Source organism: Squalius cephalus, assembly GCF_949319135.1.
Source record: "Squalius cephalus genome assembly, chromosome: 23".
NCBI lineage: Eukaryota > Metazoa > Chordata > Actinopteri > Cypriniformes > Leuciscidae > Squalius > Squalius cephalus.
Window position 1 is genome coordinate 30,212,907 of NC_137144.1, and position 23,367 is coordinate 30,236,273.

Below are 23,367 nucleotides of genomic sequence, written 5' to 3' on the forward strand. Positions count from 1 at the left end.
TTATCAGTACTGGCAGGAAATGACTGAGGTGCCCTTGAGCAAGGCACCTAACACCCAGCCGCTCCCCGGGCGCCAAAGCGAAATGGCTACCCACTGCTCCGGGTGTGTGCGTCCACATTTTGCGGTGTGTGTGTGTGTGTGCTCACTTTCTCACTGATCCTAATGTGTGTGCACTAACTTGGATGAGGTTAAATGCAGAGAACAAATTCTGAGTTAAATTCTGGGTTACCATACTTGGCCTTCACATGTCACTTACATTTTTTTTAATTTAAATCTTGAAATAAATGTGCATGTTTGTATGATGTCAACTATGATCTTTGTGAAGATGTCCCATGCAAAAAGGGCTAATTGGACATTAAGCTTTGAAGCATTTTAATAATTTATAAAATAATATTAAAGAGAGAGAAACTCACCATGTGCACCCTGGAATCATTAAATCGATACCACTGTTTATCCTGAAATGACTTGATGTCAGCATAGTAGTGTCCACCACTGAGGGAACCAGTGTGATTCACTATAGCGTACAGGTCATAGTCATGACGAACACCATCCTCTTCCTGAAATAACAGACAATAAATATATTTAAAATTATAATAAAATAATAATAAAAATTCTAAATCTGTGATTTTCTAAAGCTCCCAATGGCCCTCAAGAGACATTATCCTGCAGAGTTTAGCTCCAACCCTGATCAAAATCACCTGCCTATAACCTTATAGCAATCCTAAAGACTTTGATTAGCTTGCTCATGTTTTGGGTTGGAGCAAAAATCTGCAGGAAAGTGGATCTCAGGGCCAGAGTTTAGAACTCCTGATCTAAATAGTGGTGCAGTGAAAGATCATCTTACATCTTTAGAGGTCTTATTTATCAATGGCCGTGGGGCCTCATTTATAAAATGTTGCATAGAAATTGTCCAATATTCGATCTTACGATCATTTCTCAAATGTGCGTGTAACAAATAACCTTGAAATTGTAAGCAGCTAAACAGTTTCAGATCTCCGCCTTATAAATGTTGCCTAATTAATGTCATTATAAAATAGCACCAGTCAACGTCCAAATCCTTTACTTTAGAATGGCGAGCTGCAAGAATAGCTTAGATTTCCCAAATCAGCAATTGGACAGGGAAAAGTTTGTACGTCTCCTTAGACCCTAACATGGTCCTAAGCAATTTTCACAGAGATCACAGAGTAGTCAAACCTGAGCTGATAACCGGAGAGGAATTTTAACAGGACAGTTGTTCTTCCGATAAGTCATGTAGTTGTAATCCAAGTAAAACCTCTTCAAATGTAGAGCCAGGACTTCTGGCAACTCAGGAATGGTGTATTTCTGAAAGAAATATAGTCAAACTTCAATCATATCAAGATTAGGGTTGAAAATATTATAATCTGTTTTCAAAATCAGGTAGTAAGATCATGTTTCTCAACTAACAATATCTCTCACAGTTAAAAGTCTGTCACTAATGTTAATCAAACATTACATTTCTGCACCCGAATACCACTTTATGTGTAACTATTGTATTTATGCTTGTAATTTGTGCATTTGTTCTTATTTTATTACTGCCTGTTCACTTGTCTTTAATAATATTTTAACTGTATTAGGCTAGTAGTTTTTGCTGTGGTATCGGAGTACTTAAAGTGGCCTGTAAGTGATAAATGAACAGCAAAGTTACTTCTGCCCCTTAAATTTTTTTTTTTTTTTTTTGCTGATCCCGAAAAAGTATCCGATCCGTGACTCAAAAACCGTAATATGATATGAAACATAAGTTTTGTGCTCTGTTGTACCCCTAGCAGCGATCTCATGGGAGCGACAGTTTGCTGGAGGAGAGGGATTATGATACACATCATCAGAGAAAAGATTTCGCTGTGGGAAGTTAACTTTTTGATTAAATATTACAAAGACACATGGATTTAAAAAATAATATAGTTATGTGCATGGATAAATAATTTTAGGGGTGCAACAATTCACTAAAGCTATGGATCAGATCCTTTTCGGATCAGCAAAAAAAAAAAAGGGGAGGGGGGTTGTTAGTAAATGTAAATTTTTTTTCAACGTTTTATTCATTACTTAAAGCCCACTTTTACTACCACAGCACTATTAGACTAATTAATACATTTCAAACATTATTAAAGACAAGTTAATAATCAGTAATAAAATAAGAACAAATACAATAATTACAAGCATAGAAACAATATTACATTTAATCCTTTAGTTATATTTAGTTTTGTTAAAGCAGAGTTTTGTTGTTTGACTAAAGGGGAACTATTATGCAAAAAACACTTTTACATAATTAGGTGTCCTCACCGCAGTGTGTACACAAGCACCATATTATGGTAAAAATCCATCCAAACAGTGTTTCAAAATGAGCTATTCAGGAATGCTATGCTTTGTGACATCAAAGTAACAGGCCCACAACTTACGGCCCTGTTAACTTAGCCCCTCCCCTTTTTGACCTGTTCTTGTGCTTGAATTGTTTAGAATCGGTTGAATTTTTTAATTGATACGTCTTAGAAACACATGCAAGTGATGAACTATATGATGGTTAAACTTTGCAACTAATCTGTGAATCACATGCATGTGGCCTGGTCTGTATGTATCAGACATCACCTACGATCTGTAACACCCCCAAATTATTTAAAATAAACATTAATATTCCAGTTAAAAATAAATAAATAAATAAAAAATCTGTACAAAGTCATAAAATTATGGGTTCAAGCACATAAGGTCGGGACACTCTGAAATAAGATGTCTGAAGTCAGAGAGGTTCAGCTAAGGGTGCTCCTATCTTTAGGTCGCAGAAAACTTGATTTTATGACCTGCTGTTGATATTTCAAATGTTCATGCTGCCATAAACACTCGGTCACATCATCTTTTTGTGACAGAAACTTGTAAAATGTAAATCTCACCATTTCCATGTCAGTCATAGTGTTGCAGTTTGCACAGAACAGCTGATCCTCTCCCTCCATGAGCATTACTTCAAACTGTGCATCAAAACTATTTTGCTGAAACAAGCAAAACAATAAAACTGATCACATGGAAATAACGTGACTCTATTAGTGATTTCTGTTCTTATGTTGAATAATGTGAAAAACATGTTAAGATACAGTACATTTCATGCAAACTTGGGCTTTTAAATTGAAACATATCATCCAAAACCCAACCCTGCCTAAGTTTTGATTTCAATAAATCTATAATTCATACTCAGAAGAGACTACAACATATTTTATTGCTCAGAAGTTGCTCTTTTATTACCCAGGAGACGTAACGGAGAAACAAACAGTCCCTAAGTCACTAAAATTGTCGTCCAGTCTACTCTACAGCTTTAAAGTTATTGTGGATCCGCTCAGATCATTTGATGAGAAATGATCACAATAAGATCACTAACTTTATCTGGAATTAAATATTCAAAGGTACTGGTTGTAGTAATGTGCACGATGGTCCCAGAAGGAGCCGAGAGAGGGTGGAGCCGACAGGTCGACAGGCCGAAGTGTAGTGATGGGCTCAGTGGCTGGAGGTGGAGCCATGAGATCCACTTGCCGGGTTGAAGTTGGAGACCAGAAGATCCGAGGCAAATCGACACAGAGGACGTCAGAGGAGGAGCCAAGTTGGCTGAAGGGAACCAGTGGAAGACTGTCTGTTAGGGTTAGGGATCTCTGGAGACGCAGGAGACTTTGAGCTGGGCAAACCAGTGGGGATGGGAGATTCATACAAATATCCTCTTCCAATTCATTATACAATACAGAGGCCAGCTGCAGCTCACCCTCTTTGGTGGGTGGGTGGACAGGGTCTTCCTCCATTCCCTCAAACTCCACTAATAATCCTATGGCAACACATGATGATACCAGCTCACACAGCAGGTCAGACTTTTTTTGTGAGGTTTAGGCTCCGGGGAAATGGCTTCCTCAGTCCTTGTTTCTGGCGCTGGCTCGTGCATAGCAGCAGGCCATGCCGTTATGTCTGTGCAGTGGGGTGATGGCTGGATGGGCTCTGGGTTTAAAGTGGGGCTTGTGATATCCAAACCAAACCAAAAAATTAAAGAAAACCGCAACAAAAAATAATTTCTAGGTCTAGTATTATTTTACTTGAATGGTTGTAGTAATGTGCACAACGAAAGGAGTAGATAACAAAAACAGTCTTTACTAAATCCACACAGAAAACTGGAAAAACACAGATCGCAGCAGGATACAATAAACACTAGGGGTGTAACGATACACAAAACTGACGGTTCGGTACGTCCCACGGTTTTGACGTCTCGGTTCGGTTCGGTTCATTTAGGTGGGGTGGGGGTTTAGAAAGCTAAAATTGCTTTTTTTTTTGTTTTTGTTTTTTTTTAAACAGTGCTTTAATTAACAAATTGTGTCTTTGTCTTTAAATTAATTCAATTACAAGTAAACGTCTCGCAAGGATAAAAAAAATGATCTGCTAATGCTGTAAACTATACAGGAGCCCTTACTTTCACATTACTATAACATTAAAGCTTAACAACAGAGCCTAGACTTTTAGCCTAAATTCAGTTGCTATTTATTTTTAGATATAATAATAATCAACACTCAAGTAACAAATTGTATGAAAACATGTAAACTGTACATAAGGCAGTTTTTACATTAACATATGTTTTTACTCTAATTTACTATTGAAATATAATCATTTACACAGTTGCTGTCATTTTCATGACAGATATTTTAAACATACATTAAATAATCAAGATGTCATTAACAGGTTAAGTAAACTATAATATATCAATACAGTGCATTTATTTAGTGAAAGGGTTCATTTCCTTAGCAAACCAACAAGCTGTGGACACTGAATGACTTGTCTGAGGTAAATAAAGCTATATGAAAAACTAAGTGTTTTATTGACGTATTTCCGCTGTTGAAACACTGACTTAGCGATTACACGAGTTATGATGCCTTTCAGTAAGTATACTGTATCTTTCAACATACCTTCAGGTGTCCATTCATGTTTATTCTGTAACTGAGGAAGAGATGCTCGCGTTTACTCGCGCTCCGCGCTGCCGCTTTAAATGAGGAGCCTGTCACGCAATTTCAAAGAGCGCCAAAACGACATTTCATGTTTGAATTTCGTGATCAAATAGACAGAATCTGAAAGATTACACCTTGCTTATTATCGAAAGTAACAAAACACTGAGCTTATTGCGATTAAATGTGGTTAATGGTGGTTAGGCAACAACGCTGTATTCGTTGTGTACACATAAGACATGAGGTCCAATGGGGGCGGGGCGGGCGTGTTCGGTACGCCATGAGAGTATCGCGATTCGTATCGTTGGTGGTGTATCGCGGTTTTTCGGTTCGGTTCGAATATCGTTACACCCCTAATAAACACAACCACATTTAATACTGATGATACCAGACAAATAAACTAGTGAAAATCAGGCCTTATACACATGAAAAGGGTAATCAACAGAAGGGAACAACCAAGTTAACTAACTACACTGAACAAAATTATAAACGCAACACTTTTGGTTTTGCCCCCATTTCATGAGCTGAACTCAAATATCTAAGATTTCTTCTATATACACAAAAGGCCTATTTCTCTCAAATATTGTTCACTAAAGCTGTGTTAGTGAGCACTTCTTTGCCGAGATAATCCATCCACCTCACAGGTGTGGCATATCAAGATGCTGATTAGACAGCATGATTACTGCCGAAGGGAATGTGACCACCATTTGCCTCACACAGTGCAACACATCTCCTTCGCATTGAGTTGATCAGGTTGTTGATTGTGGCCTGTGGAATGTTGGTCCACTCCTCGTCAATGGCTGTGTGAAGTTGCTGGATATTGGCAGGACCTGGAACATGCTGTCGTATACGCCGATCCAGAGCATCCCAAATATGCTTAATGGGTGAGATGTCCAGTGAGTATGCTGGCCATGCAAGAACTGGGATGTTTTCAGCTTCCAGGAATTGTGTACAGATCCTTGCAACATGGGGCCGTGCATTATCATGCTGCAACATGAGGTGATGGTCGTGGATGAATGGCACAACAATGAGCCTCAGGATCTCGTCACGATATCTCTGTGCATTCAAAATGCCATCAATAAAATGCACCTGTGTTCGTTGTCCATAACATACGCCCAGGCCAGCTGACAGTCTTGCCTGGGCCCGGGACGAGATAATCTTAAATGGGCCCCCCCGCACCCAGACCTCTCCTTTTCCCTTTCTCTCCCTCTCCTGTTTCTCTCCTCTGATCTTCCTCTCCTGTTCCTCTCCTCTGATCTTCCTCTCCTCTCCTCTGCTCTTCCTCTCCTGTTCCTCTCCTCTGATCTTGCTCTCCTCTCCTCTGCTCTTTCTAAAATAATTTTTATTCATTTTACCGGAATCAGGGGACGCGCTGAAACCATCAACTCTTGTTGCTGTTTATAACTCGTAGCCTACTGAGAAGAATATATTTGTGTAAATTGTTGTGCACCTGCACAAACTTTGTTTTGAAGTTTAATGTTTGAGTTTCAGGAGAATTTGTGAATGTTTCACCTGTTCAACCACAGCAAAGTTTCGTAATTAATAAGTCTTTTTTTAAACTTTTTTTTTTTTTTTGTGTGTGTGTGCTGACTGATGAGGGGGCCGCTGTGCCTCTGTGAAACGGTGTTTGTAGCCTACATGTGGCCTATTTTTTTAAATCATAGTTGCAAGCAATCAAAAAAATACAGCATATTGCAAAAAATAAAAAAATAAGGTATTTACTGTGAGAAACGGACATTGGGTTCGAAACGGACCTCGGTTTCGGGTCGGGCTTAAAATATAACCGTCAAGTAGTTCTTGACCACTATTTCAAGGACAATTAAGAAGAAAACAAATAAAAAGCTTTTATTTAACTCAAATATTACATTTTTAATGGCCTATTTTAAATGTGTGTTTTTTTTAATTATACCATAATTTAATGAGGGCCCAGTTCTGGTCCACCCCCCTACCCTGGGCCTGGGACAACAGACCCGTTTGTCCTCCCCTATCGGCGGGCATGCATACGCCTGCCCATACCATAACCCCACCGCCACCATGGGCCACTCGATCCACAACGTTGACATCAGCAAACTGCACACCCACACAACACCATACATGTCTGCCATCTGCCCTGTACAGTGAAAACTGGGATTCATCCGTGAAGAGAACACCTCTCCAAAGTGCCAGACGCCATCGAATGTGAGCATTTGCCCACTCAAGTCGGTTACGACGTAGAACTGCAGTCAGGTCGAGACCCCGATGAGGACGACGAGCATGCAGATGAGCATTTCTTGAGATGGTTTCTGAGAGTTTGTGCTGAAATTCTTTGGTTATGCAAACCGATTGTTGCAGCAGCTGTCCAGGTGGCTGGTCTCAGACGAGGTGGAGGTGAAGATGCTGGATGTGGAGGTCCTGGGCTGGTGTGGTTACACGTGGTCTTCGGTTGTGAGGCCAGATGGATGTACTGCCAAATTTTCTGAAACGCCTTTGGAGAGGACTTATGGTAGAGAAATGAAGATTCAATTCACGGGCAACAGCTCTGGTGGACATTCCTGCAGTCAGCATGCCAATTGCACGCTCCCTCAAAACTTGTGACATCTGTGGCATTGTGCTGTGTGATAAAACTGCACATTTTAGAGTGGCCTTTTATTGAGGCCAGCCTAAGGCACACCTGTGCAATAATCATGCTGTCTAATCAGCATCTTGATACGCCACACCTGTGAGATGGATTATCTTGGCAAATAAGTGCTCACTAACACAGATTTAGACAGATTTGTGAACAATATTTGAGAGAAATAGGTCTTTTGTGTACATAAAAAAAAGTCTTAGATCTTTGAGAAACAAAAGTGTTGCGTTTATAATTTTGTTCAGTGTAGAAACAGGAACAGAACTAAAACTAAAACGATACTTGGTTACTAAACGTAACCTCGGTTCTCTCTAGAAGAGGGAACGAGTATTGCGTAACTAAGCTTACGCTACGGGTAAAGTCATCTTTTCTCGAGATATGAAGCCAAAAAATTATCCTTAATTTTGCATTTATTGTCAACGCGGTGCAGCAGCTAGCAGACCTAGAGCAGGCTATCTAGCGTGCTCCGCAGCCTACCAGTAAGCCTGGCGTGACGGCGCGCCCTCACGCGTCACAGCCCGCCAGAATGGGAGGTGGCTTAGCGTATAAAAGGAAGGCTCGGAGGCTGATTCTCTGGTTTTCGTCGACTGAAGCGACATGAGCTTGTGGCGCGAACACGGCGGGTTACGCAATACTCGTTCCCTCTTCTAGAGAGAACCGAGGTTACGTATAGTAACCAAGTATCGTTCTCTTACGAGAGGTTCTCTCGTATTGCGTAAGTAAGCTTACGCTACGGGAACTCGTCAACGCTGTGCGCGCCTAGCATCCACAACATGAATCTCAGGGAAGCCCGGGGAACACTGATAGGTGGGAAATAGGTGGCCAACAGAGTGGGCCAGCACATGTTCATAAGCACACATTAGGGGGTGTAGAGCGGCTCGGCCGGTCTATACAGATACTGACACAACCCTTTCTGGTGCAGCTCGACCAGGAGAGCTACATCGAGTGATTAGCCTGCGCACAATAGTCTGAGCAGGGCGTACACACGACTTAGACTGATAAAAGTTAAGCCTGCTGGGCGGGAACTTCCAGGTTATAAAACCTAACAAATGTAGAGGGGGAGGCCCAGCCCACTGGACCAAGCCCACGAAGAGGCCATGCCTCTGGTGGAATGAGCCCGAATGCCCAAGGGGCACTGCAGGTTTCTGGATGCGTAAGCTGCCGCAATAGCATCCACTATCCATCTGGACAGACTGTGTTTCGAGGCGGCGAGACCCTTGGTGCGCCCTCCGAACAAAACAAAAAGCTGCTCCGAGCGCCTGAAAGCGGCAGAGCACGTGATGTAATTCCTCAGAGCCCTGACAGGGCAGAGGAGGTTACTACCATCCTCGCTGCCGGAAGCCGGCAGAGCTGAGAGGGAAATGACCTGTGCTCTGAAAGGAGTGCCCAACACCTTGGGGAAGTAACCGTGCCTCGATTTGAGAATGACTAAGGAGTCATTAGGTCCAAACTCAAGACACGCTGCGTTAACTGATAACGCATGCAAGTCACCCACGCGTTTAACTGAAGACAGAGCTATCAGAAAAACGGTTTTGAACGCAAGATATTTCAGATCCACAGAGTTCAAAGGTTCGAAGGGATAAGCTTTCAGGGCCTCTAGGATCAAAGACAAATCCCAAATCGGGACCGAGGGGGGCCGTGGGGGATTCATCCTCCTGGCTCCTCGGAGGAAGCAGGTGATGAGTTCATTCCTTCCTAATGCACGGCCGGACGCCGAGTCGGCGAACGCTGCAATAGCTGCAACGTAAACTTTGAGTGTGGAGGGGGACCTGCCCGCGTCCAGTAGCTCCTGAAGGAATCCCAAAACCCACGGAACCCCACACGTCTGTGGGTTTAGATTTTGTCCCGTGCACCACTTGTTAAACACAGACCATTTTGACGCGTAGAGCCGTCTTGTAGAGGGGGCTCTAGACTGCGTGATCGTGTTCACGACCCCTTCAACAAGTATCAACAAGTATCCGTTGATTCTCCACGCATGCAGAGACCAGCGCTCTGGATGGGGATGCCAGATCGAACCGCGGGCTGATCTCACCGGGATCGGCCATGGGGCTGAGTCTGCCAGCCGCATCAAATCCGGGAACCATGACCATGGTTCTCCCAGTGCGGGGCTATGAGGAGCACTGAGTGGCGCGTTTCCCTGATCTTCGCGATCACCTGTGGTAACATCGAAACCGGGGGAAAAGCGTACAACGGGACGCTGGGCCAGACTTGGGCCAGTGCGTCCTCGTTCTTCGAGAAGAATCTTGGGCAGTGAGCGTTGTCGCCTGTTGCAAAGAGGTCGACTTCTGCTCTGCCAAAGAGGCACCATAGCAGCTGGACTGTCTGGTGGTGTAGAGACCATTCCCCGGGGGGAACGTTGTCTCTGGACAGCCTGTCTGGGCCGTTGTTCAGGTGGCCAGGCACATGCGCGGCTCTCAGCGAGCGCAGTGAACCCTGAGCCCAGACGAGGAGGCGCTCCGCCAGTGTGCAGAGGATTTTGGATCCGATTCCGCCCTGACGGTTCACGTACATGTCACGGTTCACCACTGACATGTTGTCCGTGCGGACTAACACATGGTGTACTTGCAGGCATGGGAGAAAATGTTTCAGTGTGTTCTCGACCGCGAGCATCTCCAGACAGTTTATGTGAAGGCCTTTCTCCTGGTCTGACCAGAGGCCATAGACCGGTCTGCCCTCAAAGCGCCCCCCAACCCAAGTTGGAGGCGTCTGTCGAGATCGCTTTCCGGTGTGAGATAACTCCCATCGTAACTCCCCGTTGGTACCACTCAGCCGCCAGCCAGGGCTGCAGGGCTGAGACGCGGCGAGATGTCGAACACGGCGCGCACGCTGTGTTGACAGTCTGGCCGTCATAGCCACCGAGTCCAGTTCTATTCCCAAGAAGGAAATTGACTGGCTGGGTATTAATGCGCTCTTGGTCCAGTTTACTGAGAGACCCAAGCTTTCCAGGTGACTGAGAAGCGCTAGTCTGTGAGAAATGAGTTCTTCCTCTGACTGCGCTAGATTCAACCAGTCGTCCAAATAGTTCAGAATTCGCATCCCCGAGTCCATGCACTTCGTAAACGTACGGGGTGCTAGAGACAGGCCAAACGGGAGGACGGTGTATTGATATACCTGGCCGTTGAAGGCGAATCTCAAGAATGGCCTGTGACGGGGTATAATCTGAATCTGAAAGTATGCGTCTTTCAGATCGAGAGAAATAAACCAGTCCCTCGGGCGGATTTGCGCGAGGATTTGTCTGGTCGTGAGCATTTTGAACGGCCGTCTCATGAGAGCTTTGTTCAAATATCTCAGATCTAATATAGGTCTGAGAGCTCCGTCCTTCTTGACAACGAGGAAATAACGGCTGTAAAAGCCCGCCTCGGTCAGGGAAGGATGTACTCGTTCTATCGCCCCTTTGCATAATAGTTTCGCTATTTCTGCATGAAGCAGATGGGCTGCTTCTGTATTCACTCTCGTCTCGGTCCGTGCTCGAAAGCGCGGGGGATGGCGAGCGAACTGCAGCGAATAGCCCCATTTCACAGTGTCCAGCACCCATTCTGACACACCCGGGATAGCCTCCCATGCTTTCGCATTCATGGCTAGGGGTCGAATGGCCTCTGGGTCCCGTCCACTGTACTGTGCGGGACAGGGGACTCGTAACAGAGGTGTTTGCACGGTGCTCGTTGATGCTGGGGAACGGAAGCTCGCTGATAGCGACAACCGGCCGGACAGTGTTCAATAGCTCGGTCCCTTGGGACAGAGAACATTTTGCAGTGAGAAACCCGCGACGCGAAAGCGGTGTGGCCGTCAATGTGTTTACTAGCAAGTGTGAGCGCTCGTAGGCGGGCACAGGGCTTACATTCACAACATGGACGATGGCGGGGGGTTTTATGTGATCTAACCCCCGAGATTGTGAGACAGAGCGGGCAATGTGTAGGTGTGGGCACTGGATCGTGGGCACATTTCCTACATTTAACACTCGAGCGGCGTGTGCGCGCTTTATGGGAGTGTGCTCTGTGGGGTACACAGGGGAGATCGTGCTTGTGTGTAGGGGTGAACACTGGGGTGTGGGCACATTTACTACACTCATAACACCATCGGCGTGAGCCGGATAACCAGACTTTATACTCTTTTTGAGATTTCTCTGGGTCGCCGTAAAAACGGCGTTTGAGTGCAGGCGAGCGAGTTGTGTAACTGACTCGTTGGCTGCGGTGAACACTACTGCAGTAGCCTTTTCTAAGGGGACTGGCAGAGGTAAATAAGTGCGCTTTGATGGTGGTCCGGCCGCGGCAGGACTCAGCCGTCTTTTCCTCCCTGCGCGTGCTAGGAGGACTTCGCAGGCTCGGGTTTCAGCGAGATCTTAGGCCGGGGGCCCCGTGGGGGAGGCGGCCTGTGCTGGCTGGATGAGCGCGAACCCATTCCTCATTGGGCGCGACGTCACGCCAGGCTCACTGGTAGGCTGATGCAGTTGCCGCGGAGCGACCAATGAGCACGCTAGATTGCCTGCTCTAGGTCTGCTAGCTGCTGCACTGCGTTGACAATAAATGCAAAATTAAGGATAATTTTTTGGCTTCATATCTCGAGAAACGATGACTTTACCCGTAGCGTAAGCTTACTTACGCAATACGAGAGAACCTCTCGTAAGAGAACTAAAACTATACGTTACAATTGTCGAATTATGTTCTTTATTCTTCTGCTCATGATCAGTGTCAGTAAAAGTATTTCATTTAGCACTAGTGGACATTTCAAAATGTATTTCAGCTTTTGCAGAAATGTATGTAAAAACATGCTTCTAATGAGACCAGAAAGCAACCGGTAGTTCATTTTATATTATTAATGCTAATTTGGTTCAATTTAAAAATTACTGCATTTATTAAGTCATAATACTTACTACATTAATTTCCTCATTTTGATCCAAATCAATAGCCAAAGAAAAAAATGAATTTATTTCCTCAATGCGTTCATGGTTGTTATGCAGACAGATAGTTGAGTGTTTCTTCTTTCCCTGAAATATCTGTAAAATATTATGAATATTGTGACTTATTTGTCTAAAGTTAATTCATTAATTTGACTAGTATTAACAATAAACTGTACATTTACATATCTTTTAATTTAAAAAAAAAAAAAAAAAAAAAAAAAAAACTAACATTACAGTGCCTCATCCCATTGCTGATCATTGCTGATTATTATGTGTGTTTTTTTTTCGATCGTACCTTGGCTGTTTTAGGTTCAATCTCACTCAGAATCTTCTGAAGATATTCTGCTGCATCCTGTTGCTCACAAACTAAAATAAAACAGTGATTAAATCTTCTATGGATTCAAACTCATCCAAATAAAAGTGGATAACACTTTTAAGTGGATAAAACAATGGATAATACTGAAACTGTATCTATAGCTCATGCACATAATTTTTAACTTACCATCTGTAATGTTTAGAGCTTTTGTCATTCCCTTTGTAGTAACATTTTCTGTGCTAGACGTTAAACATTTAAATATAATTTGAAGTTCACGAGAAACACTTTCTATTTCTTTTCCATTGTGTTCTTTCAACCTGTAGAACATCATAGTGTTTATTAATAACACACACTACTTACTATGAGAGTATTATGAAAGATCATGATATAAGACAAAAGTAGACTTACTCCATGACAGCTCCTCTGAACTCCTCTGTCATGAAGAGCGTTTGCAGCACTGCATTCAGATAACATGTGGCTCCTTGATTCCTCAATCCACAGTAATCTTCAGAACAAAAGGAATATTTCAACAGTGCAGCAAAGCCACATTGCAGTTTTTAACCCATATCATAAAACGGATAGTTCTGGTCCTTGATGCTGATTGGTGTATATAAACAGTATGTGCATGTGTGTGTGTGTGTGTGTGTGTTAGAAAATACACCAATACAAAAGTTCTGCAGGAATATGATTATTAGGAATGGCATCTGTTGATGTTGATACCAATAGTTTAATGGTAATGTCTCGAGCTTTTGTACTGTACAGTTTGAATTTTCTTATGCTGTTGAATGCTTGCGCTATAAACTGTATGATAACTGTCTATACATATTACAGAATTTTACAATTCGATTCAATATTCATTGTTTTTTTTTAAATTTCAGTGTGGCAAGCACAGCGTGGCAGAGAGCCATGTGAAACCGAAATCATAAAAGGAGGAGTGACGACAGTAGACGCGTTTCCACTGTCACTTCCGGGACTTGTTCGGGCCTCATGGGGGCTTTCTCTGGGCCAGCTGCCAGAGGTTTTTTCGTTCACCGAATACCTTGGTCCAAAGCAGACCAAATGGGGCTTGAGGAGAGGTGAGTTTATCTGAGTCTGGAGTCGTCATCCCCGGATTGATTCCATTTCCCAGCTAATATCAGCATTAAAGACTTATAACATAATTTTAGCTAAAAACTCACTTTCATGTTTGTGATCCGATGTGGATTCTGATACACCATGCAAAAGAGTATGCACTCTAACCATTATGGCCACCCGAAAACAGTAAACCACCTTATTTATTTGTGTCTAATGTGCAATCTTGACACAAGTTACTTCATTATGATTTCATCGCTTTTTATTGTAAACCTGTGGTAAAACATTGATTCTTGGGTTTAAAAAAAAAAGAAAAAAAAAGCTTTTATCATGTTCATTTTGCGATCTTGTTAGTTTCCAGTGATTTCTTTCTGATTATTTTTCTGATAAAACTTCCATTTGTTGGTGAAATGATATTTTGTGACGTTGTTCCAGAGAGGCGTGTTACAGGCTTGGTTTAGTGAAGCTCTGCAGAGCTTCGGGCCTGACAGTGGAAACACAGAATGGTTTAGGGCTCTGTACTCCAGGCCGAGGCTATTAGCTATTAGTTGAAACATTGAGGGATTACATGAGACATGATTAATTCCAGTAGGATTGCCGACTTCCTTGAAGAGCTATGTTCGCAAATCAAACAATGATTTGTCTAAAAAGAGTGATTAATTCTATAGAGGATGACATAGATGTCCGGTCTCATATCTCTCACAGAGGAGCGGGAATCTTCTTAGCAATGGTAAAACGCACATCAACCGATCACTTGTTTAGCGTTCATGTAAACACTACATACAGATTCACCAATCGGAATGAATTCAGTTAGATTGAAACGAGAGGTGTGCATGTAAACAATGAATGGCGACTGCAGAAAGCAAAAGCCGAATCCCGGACATTTTGGACGATCTCGACCGACGGACAAGTCCGGGAAAAAGAGGATGGTAACCCCTACCTACTCAGCTTTCTCCTACTATTCAGCTTTCTCCACAGAACAAGTGCCTGCTAGCTTAGCTTCCAAAAAAATATGGCTGACACTATGTGCACATTCTGTGAGTGAGATCCCACCCTCGATGGGCAGGTTGAGAACATGCGGGACAGCTCCTCCTACTGGCTGTAGTCTTTAGCCTCCAGCCAAAAAAATCTCAAATGACGCAAAATGACGATTTTTGCATCATCGGAGGATTTTTTCCAGACAAAAAACACATACATCTCTCGTCTCAGGGGGATATGAGGGTGGAAAGCACGGTAATTCGAAAATACTACAGGCTTTCTACTAAAACAAAGCTTAATGCTAAATCCTGATGTATCCCTTTAAATTTATGCTACAAAAAAAATGTGCTCAAAAGGAAAGCACTTGCATCACCTTCCCCAGGAGCAAAAGTGATGGACATGCATGCCTTACCACAAATCCCACCTTCTTATTAGAAAAAAAGGTCACCCCTCAAGCACCACTTGAACACTATCACCTGCTTGTCAAGGGATATAAACTCTCTCAAGATAAGATATGTATATTTCACTTTATATTAACCAAGTTTTACCGTTGCTTTTATATAATTGGATAATTTGAACGATTTTGGAACACACTAAATTGAGTTCATGGAGCTCTCTTCTAACAAACTGATTATCTGATTCAGGTATGTGTGGAGACATGCAAAATGTACAGAGTGGTTGGTCACCAGGACCATTGAACCACTGGGTAAGAATAAATGCTTTTATGCTGTTTGCACATTTGACCAGCCAAATATTAGTAATTCCATGTATTTTCTTCTCTTTATGAAGCTGAATGGTCTGTACAGGCCCTGGAATATGAGCTTTTCATCCTGATGCATTCAAGAGGTTTTATCTTGAAGTTCAATAAAAAAATAAAAAATAAATAAAAGATTTTACACATTCCGAGTTGAAGTCATTTTCTTTACAATTTGCATATTTTATCATTTAAAATATGTAGAGCACCACATAAAATCAGCTGACTTTAGGAATTATTTGTTTGGTCAGATACAGGTACAGGTTTATAAAAAACATTCTAACAGATTTGGAATGGTTTGAAAGTGAAATTTGTATAGTAGCTCATTATTTGACCCACTGCATTAAGAAATGTCTTAAATGGGGCCCAATTTTTACCCACTGTGGGTAAGGCCGAACAAAGTCCATCCGCCTCCTCCAACGAGGGCTCTTGGCACTCGGCAAACGGTGGCACTGGCTTCCCTAATGGGTTGGGGCATCCGGCTAGCAACCCGCCCCCTGTAAAAATCCTCAACCGTTACGGAAACAACGAGAGAAGAAACATTACGTAAGAATTCCGGAACTCGGATTTTATGATGACGACGATGGAGCAAACCGGCAACAGTGTCTACCCATACAGAAAAAAAAAATATTGAAACATATTTTTAAAGTGTCAAAAATATATGTGGCATATATTCCAAATACATATGAAATATATTTGCATTGTTGTTCACTTATATTTATCATTTTGAAATATATTCTGAAATATAACAAAAATATATGATGTTAAGTGTGACATATATTTACATTTATAACATGTAATGTAAAATATATGACAAAATATATGGTCATAAAATGTTTAGCTTGCTAAAGAACGGTCGAAAATGTATTTTGATCATAGTAATTCCTCTACCTTTTCCCTTATACACAACAGTAGGCTACCATATTTCACTACTGTATTATGACACACAGCTATAATAAATACTGTACTTACATTTAAATGACTGCAATGTAAAATGACAGATAGTTGCTTTCCTAGGACTATTAGGCTATATTAGGTGGCACGTACCTAACACTAAGTGCAATTATTAGATTTATTGTTGTTTTATTGACATCTTTCCTGAAGTCATTTAAATATTGAAAATATGCACAATATTTATGATGCGAGTATAGCAGTGACACTTCAACAGTGAAGTACACTTAAACAATAGATAGAACTCAGTGTCTAACACTGCATACACACACACATATAACTGTGTAACACAATGAAGTCAGTAAAGGGGCAGCCGTGGCCTACTGGTTAGGGCTTTGGGCTTGTAACCGAAGGGTTGCTGGTTTGATCCCTGACCACTAGGAAAAATGTGGGAGGGGGAAGTGGTAGAGCACTGCTCTCCCATGCCCACATCCATGGCTGAAGTGGTCTATCTAAAAAAATAAACTGAAAATGTGTTGTTTGTTTGTGAAAATGTTAACTTTTTAAATTTCAAAATATATTTCAAATGAAACAATTTGCAAAAGTTAAAACATATATGAACATATATGTAAACATGTATGAAAATATATTTACATATATTTAACTAAAATATATTTAAAGGTAGGGTAGGTAGGAATTGTCTAAAAAATTAAATTTATATATCAATACATAATTAAAATGTAAGTACTCTGAAAAAGAAAGTATAAAAATCGAGTGTCTGTAGAGCTCTCACGACTACCTCTCCTTCCAAAGCCACTCCCCCAAAACACATGAACGCGCGACTCCGACCTCTGAGCTGAATGAGACGAGCGGAGAGGAAGGAGCGCAGTGCATGTAGTGACATCATGTCAGAATCACATGTAATAAAAAAATCTAACTTTATCATTATGAATATAAACAAATAAGATGTATTTTAGTACTCACTATCAAGCTAGCATATTGATATTGGTAAAGTTTAAAATATATATTTTTTGATTTGCTAACGAGCTAGTTATATCTATAAGGCAAAGCTAAAAACAGGTTGCATTGATACACGTTTTTCCATTACCATCAGTTACACTGTGATGAAGATGAATTTCGTGTAAGATTCATAACATATATGGTGTTCTGCATGTAAGAGTTTCCATGATGAAACATTGTTGACTCTGATGAGGACTACACTACAGAGACAAGTACCGCATCGTCAGCTCGAGGACAGGTCCGGGGTCGAGGGCGAAGCAGAGGAGGTCGTGGTGCAAGAGGCCGTGCAACTAGGGTCCGAGGATATTGACACACGTTTTATTTCTTTGTTTATCCAAAGACTTTTTGTTCATTACCTTTTCTAGTACTGTCTTCCTTTTTTGCCTTGTTTGCCTTCGCTAACTGCATATGCCGGTAATGTGAATTTTGATTGCTCTTTCTCTGCCATTGTTTTGCTATTCCTAGGTTCCGTGCCTCTTGAATTCCTCAAATCAAACGGGCGCGCGCAAGTGGGCAGATCCTGTGTGGCAAAAGGGTGGTTGCCATGGTTGCGAGAGAGTGACAGTCGCCTAAGCCAATCCTTTGTTTCGTCCCGAATGGAAATAATGAGCTGTGTTTAATGCAGATTAAACGGTCTAGAGTCACTCGATTTTTAGACTCTTTTTTTCAGAGTACTTGCATTTTAATTATGTATTGATATATACAGAAAGTTTAAACAAATTTGGGAAAAAGTTTTTTATAAAATTCCTACCTACCCTACCTTTAATGGGCCAATTTCAAATATTTGCATATATTCCAAAAATATATTTTGAACATATATTTCAAATATATTTATTTTATGTATGGATAGAGTCTGATGCGAAATTCAATTTTCTCCGCCAGAAACATCACCCGAATAGGCACTTGGAACGTCCAGACCCTATTCCAGACTGGACGACTGGCTCAGCTATAGAGCTGGTAAGTCCCGCCCCCTTTGCTAACCCCGCTGGACCTCTAGGTTGAAAAATCGTCAATGCAAGTGAATGGGAGAAAATAATTATTTTCTGGTCCCGTTTTAATTGTGCCATGAATGTGAACATATGTTGTCTGTGAATTTTTTATATAATCTTTCGTGTGAAGAATGCTACAATTTAGCGGGTAGAAGTTTGATACGGTTAGACTTTGTGTGAGAGCACTTTGTGGACTACAACTCTTCGCTGCTTTCGACGCGTTTGAAACGTCACCACCATTCGCACACGGACACTAGCTCACGGATCCCGCTAAACATGACTGTGTCTTTGGTGCACTTCACCGCCTTCTTTCAGGGAGAGGACAAAATCGTTGAGGTTGGCGAAAACCACGGGTAAGTCAACTGTATGGGGTGACGTCACATAGGCGACATGTAGTCTTTCTCGTTATGTCTTTTCCACAACTGCTAGCTGAAGAATCATACCATATACTGTCAAACTCGTAACATGAAAGATTATATAAAAAATTCACAGACAACATATGTTCACATTCATGGCACAATTCAAACGGGACTAGAAAATAATTATTTTCTCCCATTCACTTGCATTGACGATTTTTCAACCTAGAGGTCCAGCGGGGTTTTACGGAAGGGGCGGGACTTACCAGCTCTATTGCAGGAGTTCGACAACTACAAGTTGGATGTCTTGGGCATCAGCGAGATGTGTTGGACCGGAAATGACCACATGGTCGGCAACGGCAAGGTGGTTATCTACTCGGGTCACGAAGACAAACACGAGCGTGGAGTTGGACTTATCCTTGGCAAGTGGGCTGCTGCGGCCATGACTGGATGGAAGCCCGTCAGTGACCGCATCATCATCGCCGGATTCCACTCGGCGCGCGTACCGAGCAGCAAATGTTGGTTCTGACCATTTCCTGCTGTGAGGGACCCTCCAGTTGAAGCTCAAGCCGCAGAAATGTCCACAGCCCATACGCCCATTTGCAGTGGAGAAGTTCAAGGATCCCCAGTCGTCGCCGGATTTACCCTCCACATTCAGAACCGGTTCCATCTATTGCAGGATCTGGACGATATCGAAGATCAATGGGACAGCTTCAAGCAGGTGGTCACAGAGGCTGCACAGGCAATTGTCGGCTGAAGGCGTGGGAGGTGTTAGGAGCAGTGGATTCAGAGCCGGACATGGGCTATCATTGATGGGTGAAAAGAGGCGAAGAAGCGACACGAGCAGGCCCGCATGGAAGATCAGCAGAACATTGTAGCACGGCGATACGCTGAATTGGACCGAGAGGTCAAGAGGAGCTGCAGAGCCGATAAGAAGAAATGGCTGGAGAACAAAAGCATCGAAGCTCAGGAGTGAGGAATGATATAGGAATGATACCAAGACCCTGTATCACATTGTGCGTGAGCTGGCTGGAGCTCGAAGTAGATCAACCATCCCGATCAAGGACGAATACAGGAAACTACTTCTAAGCAAAGAAGAGCAGGACGCCCATTGGATTGAGCACTTCCAAGAAACCCTGAACCAGTCAGAACCAACATCCACCTATGTTTACGACAGTGAGCCAGGGCAGCCCAAACTCGAGGTCAACATCGGCGAAATCACCACTACAGAGGTCAATGCAGCAATCAAAGCGCTCAAGAGGAGTAAAGCTGCTGGACTGGACGAGATATCCACAGAGCTTTTGAAGTATGGCGGGCCAGTGATCGCCCAAAAGCGGGTCGAGCTTGATATCAGTCTTTTTGCCAGGCACTGAGTCATGCTGCGACTCCTGCGGGCGGCTGTTGATCGACGCCTGCGTGACAACCAGGCTGGATTTCAAGGAGGACGGTCATGCAGTGAACAGATATTCACCCTCCGTAATATCATTGAGCATTTCTTCAAGTACAAGCGGTCCCTTTTCATCAATTTTATTGACTTCAAGAAGGCCTTTGATAGTGTCCATCGGGATTCACTGTGGCATATTCTTCACCACGATTCATTGCCATTTTCAAGAACCTTTATTTGAACTCCAGTTGCGCGATCAAGACCAAAACTGAGACCACCGACTTCTTTGATATCGTGACCGGTGTCCGGCAGGGATGCATTCTATCGCCATTCCTCTTCTTGATCGTGGTCGACTTTGTCATGGCGAAGGCGATGGACGGACCCGGTTATGGCATCCCATGGACTGACCAATCATGCCTGACCGACCTGAATTTTGCTGACGATATTGCACTGCTCACAGAGACGAGGAAATCCCTTGGACGTATGACCTCTTCATTGGACAGGGAATGTGGCAGTTAGGTTGAGGATCAGCGGAGAGAAGACCGAGGTCATGCAGGTCCACTTGCTACCAACACCGGCCATGATCCCGATCCATCTAAGGCAGCAGCAGCTAGAAGACGTCACCCAGTTCACTTACCTTGGGAGCCTAATTAACCCTCTGGGGTCTGAGCTGTTTTCTGGCCCTGGAGGTGTTCTGACATGCTCTGACATTTGTGCTTATTTCTGTTACTTGTGACATTTTCATGGATAAAGTCTGATTACACTGTATTCAGCACAAACTCTGCTACAATAATATATCAGCAGCATGTATGTACAAGTTTGTAGTTTTGAGATGACATTTATGCGTGGTTTGTGAAAATACAAAAAAAAATTGTCACTGAAACCCATACTGATTATTTCTTCACAAGACTTTTGAAAATTGTATCACGTAGCCTAGAATATTTGCTCCAAAACTATGTGAAAATCATCCTGACTGCTCATTCAGATAAGACAATATATTGATTTAAAATTTGTAAGACGTGTTTTGTGTACGAAAGCTTTATGCGAGTAGGCGTGATCACATCATTAATATGTATGTCTTTCACACCTGAGAAAGACAAAGACCCACCCCTAATGCCCTATTAGGAGCTATCAGGCCCTGTTCTTCTGAGCAATCTTGCACAAAGAATGAGGAGATTTAAAAAAGAATGGCTTTTAAATTAAGCTCTGGAGTGAGTATTGAGACTTGAGACTGAAGGTCCTTCCTGACTGGAATCTCGAGGAGGGACACCAGGTCCGAGAACCAGTCAGCTCAGTATATATTATATAGTTCTAATATATATATATATATATATATATATATATATATATATATATATATATTATAACTTACTTCTAAATCCCGAATCTTCATTCAATATATTTATTTATCATACAAATATTGTTATCCACAGATGTATTTGAATCAAAAAAGAAAAAAAACAGCCTACTAGCAGGCATTTTTTCCTCTATTTTTTTCTTGCTGAGCAAAACTTTTCTTTATTGGGCAGTAGGGTTGGGTACCGAAACCCGGTTCCAATAGGGAACCGGTTCCGACGTAAACGGTAGTAACCAGACCGAATAAGAACGAAACTTTCGGTGCCTGATTTCGATGCCTGACGTTTTTTTACCGCCCCCTATAAAACATATCGCGGCACGAATGATCCAATAATAAAACATCTCCAGTTAACCAGCAGAGCATTCATTTAGTTCGTTTGTTAAATAAGAGACGACCACTGAAATGTGTTTTTTTAAATCAAGTGATCAAAGTGCTCGTTGCCGCTGCGATCAGTGGCGCGGATACAGTGTTTTCTCGTGGCTCGCGCACACCGGTCTTCACTCGGACGCGCGCTTCAATACGTTGCGGAGATCGATCTATTTATGAGGCGCCGTCTATATGATTATGTGCACGGAGAGTTTGTGTGTGTGTGTGTGCTCGCGTCTCAGATGAGTATGTGCGCGGAGAGTTCCATGGTCTAGAGTTTGCGTGTGTGTGCGTGAGCGACTTTAGAAGTTGTGCATTTCATGTATTAGTTTGAGCATTCAGCAGTATGCGTATGTGTGACTACCTAGTATACGTGTATGCAAGGGTTTCATATGTGCGTGCAGCGTGAATGAAGTTTGATTTAAGCCCTAGACGGCGCTTCATGATCTATTCGTTTTGGTGAAATCTCAAAATATAATGGACACAAAGTGTCCCTGCTTGATATACAACCACTGATGAGCATAATCGGTTTAAAAAAATAAAAAACTACAAATGCGGATTAGAACCCAAAACCTCTGACACGCTTGACTAAAGTTCAAGTTCAGCTGCCAGTGTTCCTCTTCGGGTAAGTCTAGTATTTTAATGCCAACTGCAAATCTTGCATATCAAGTATGAAGTACATCAATATCAAGTATATTTATATGAGGCTATACTGTGTGTGTTAAATTTGTCAGATATTTCTCTGTTCTGTAAAAGTCATAATAGGAGAAGACAAAATTTTGATCTTAACTCAAGTGTTTTGTGCTACATCAGTAGCCTTTTAAAGGGCACAATTTTTCATTTAATCAGAAAATCTTTTTCAGAAAGTCACACACACACACACGCACACACACAGAGGTATTATTTTTTTGATAAAGCGTGTGCAGTTTAGTTTTCTTAAGTACCGTTTCAAGAACCGTTTAAGCACCGGAACCGTTTGAAAAATACCGAGTAGGTACTGGTATCGGATACAAACCCAACCAATACCCAACCCTATTGGGCAGATAATTTGGCCACCTGAGAAAAAAAAAAAACATTCTTTATACCAGACCTGAACAAAGTACACATAAAAGGTTACATCATGCAGATTTAACTTTTACTGAAACTTTTAATTTGATTTGACCCTTGATGTAACTTAGTGATAATTAATTATACTTTTGAAAACAAGCAGTTAATTCAGAAGTCATTTACTGTTTTTTTTTTCTTGTCTTTTTTGTTTAGTTGAAGACTCACCACTTCTATGCCCTGCTTATGAGGAGCTGGTGGAGGTATTAACTTGTGCCGTGTCTAAGTTGAACATTAATTTGCCAGCTGAGAAACAGGGCACTCATCCAAGAAGCAAGGTAGATGAGAGTTTTCTGTCCCCAAAAT

The 23,367-nt window shown here is 42.2% G+C and overlaps 1 protein-coding gene across 3 annotated transcripts in view; it reads right to left on the minus strand.

Moving 5' to 3' along the window:
- The window catches only part of LOC307151475, a 54,658-nt gene that overhangs the window by 11,419 nt on the left and 19,872 nt on the right, over window positions 1-23,367 (minus strand). For 2 of the 3 annotated variants that reach the window (XM_079859539.1, XM_079859540.1), the window contains exons 6-12: window positions 13,200-13,296; window positions 12,978-13,108; window positions 12,771-12,841; window positions 12,449-12,571; window positions 2,901-2,996; window positions 1,195-1,323; window positions 414-557 (exon numbers count right to left, since the gene is read on the minus strand). In XM_079859539.1, coding sequence (XP_079715665.1) covers window positions 414-557; window positions 1,195-1,323; window positions 2,901-2,996; window positions 12,449-12,571; window positions 12,771-12,841; window positions 12,978-13,108; window positions 13,200-13,296 — 791 coding nt within the window. The remainder of the gene's footprint in view (window positions 1-413; window positions 558-1,194; window positions 1,324-2,900; window positions 2,997-12,448; window positions 12,572-12,770; window positions 12,842-12,977; window positions 13,109-13,199; window positions 13,297-23,367) is intronic. The other variant, XM_079859541.1, reaches the window with a different exon arrangement.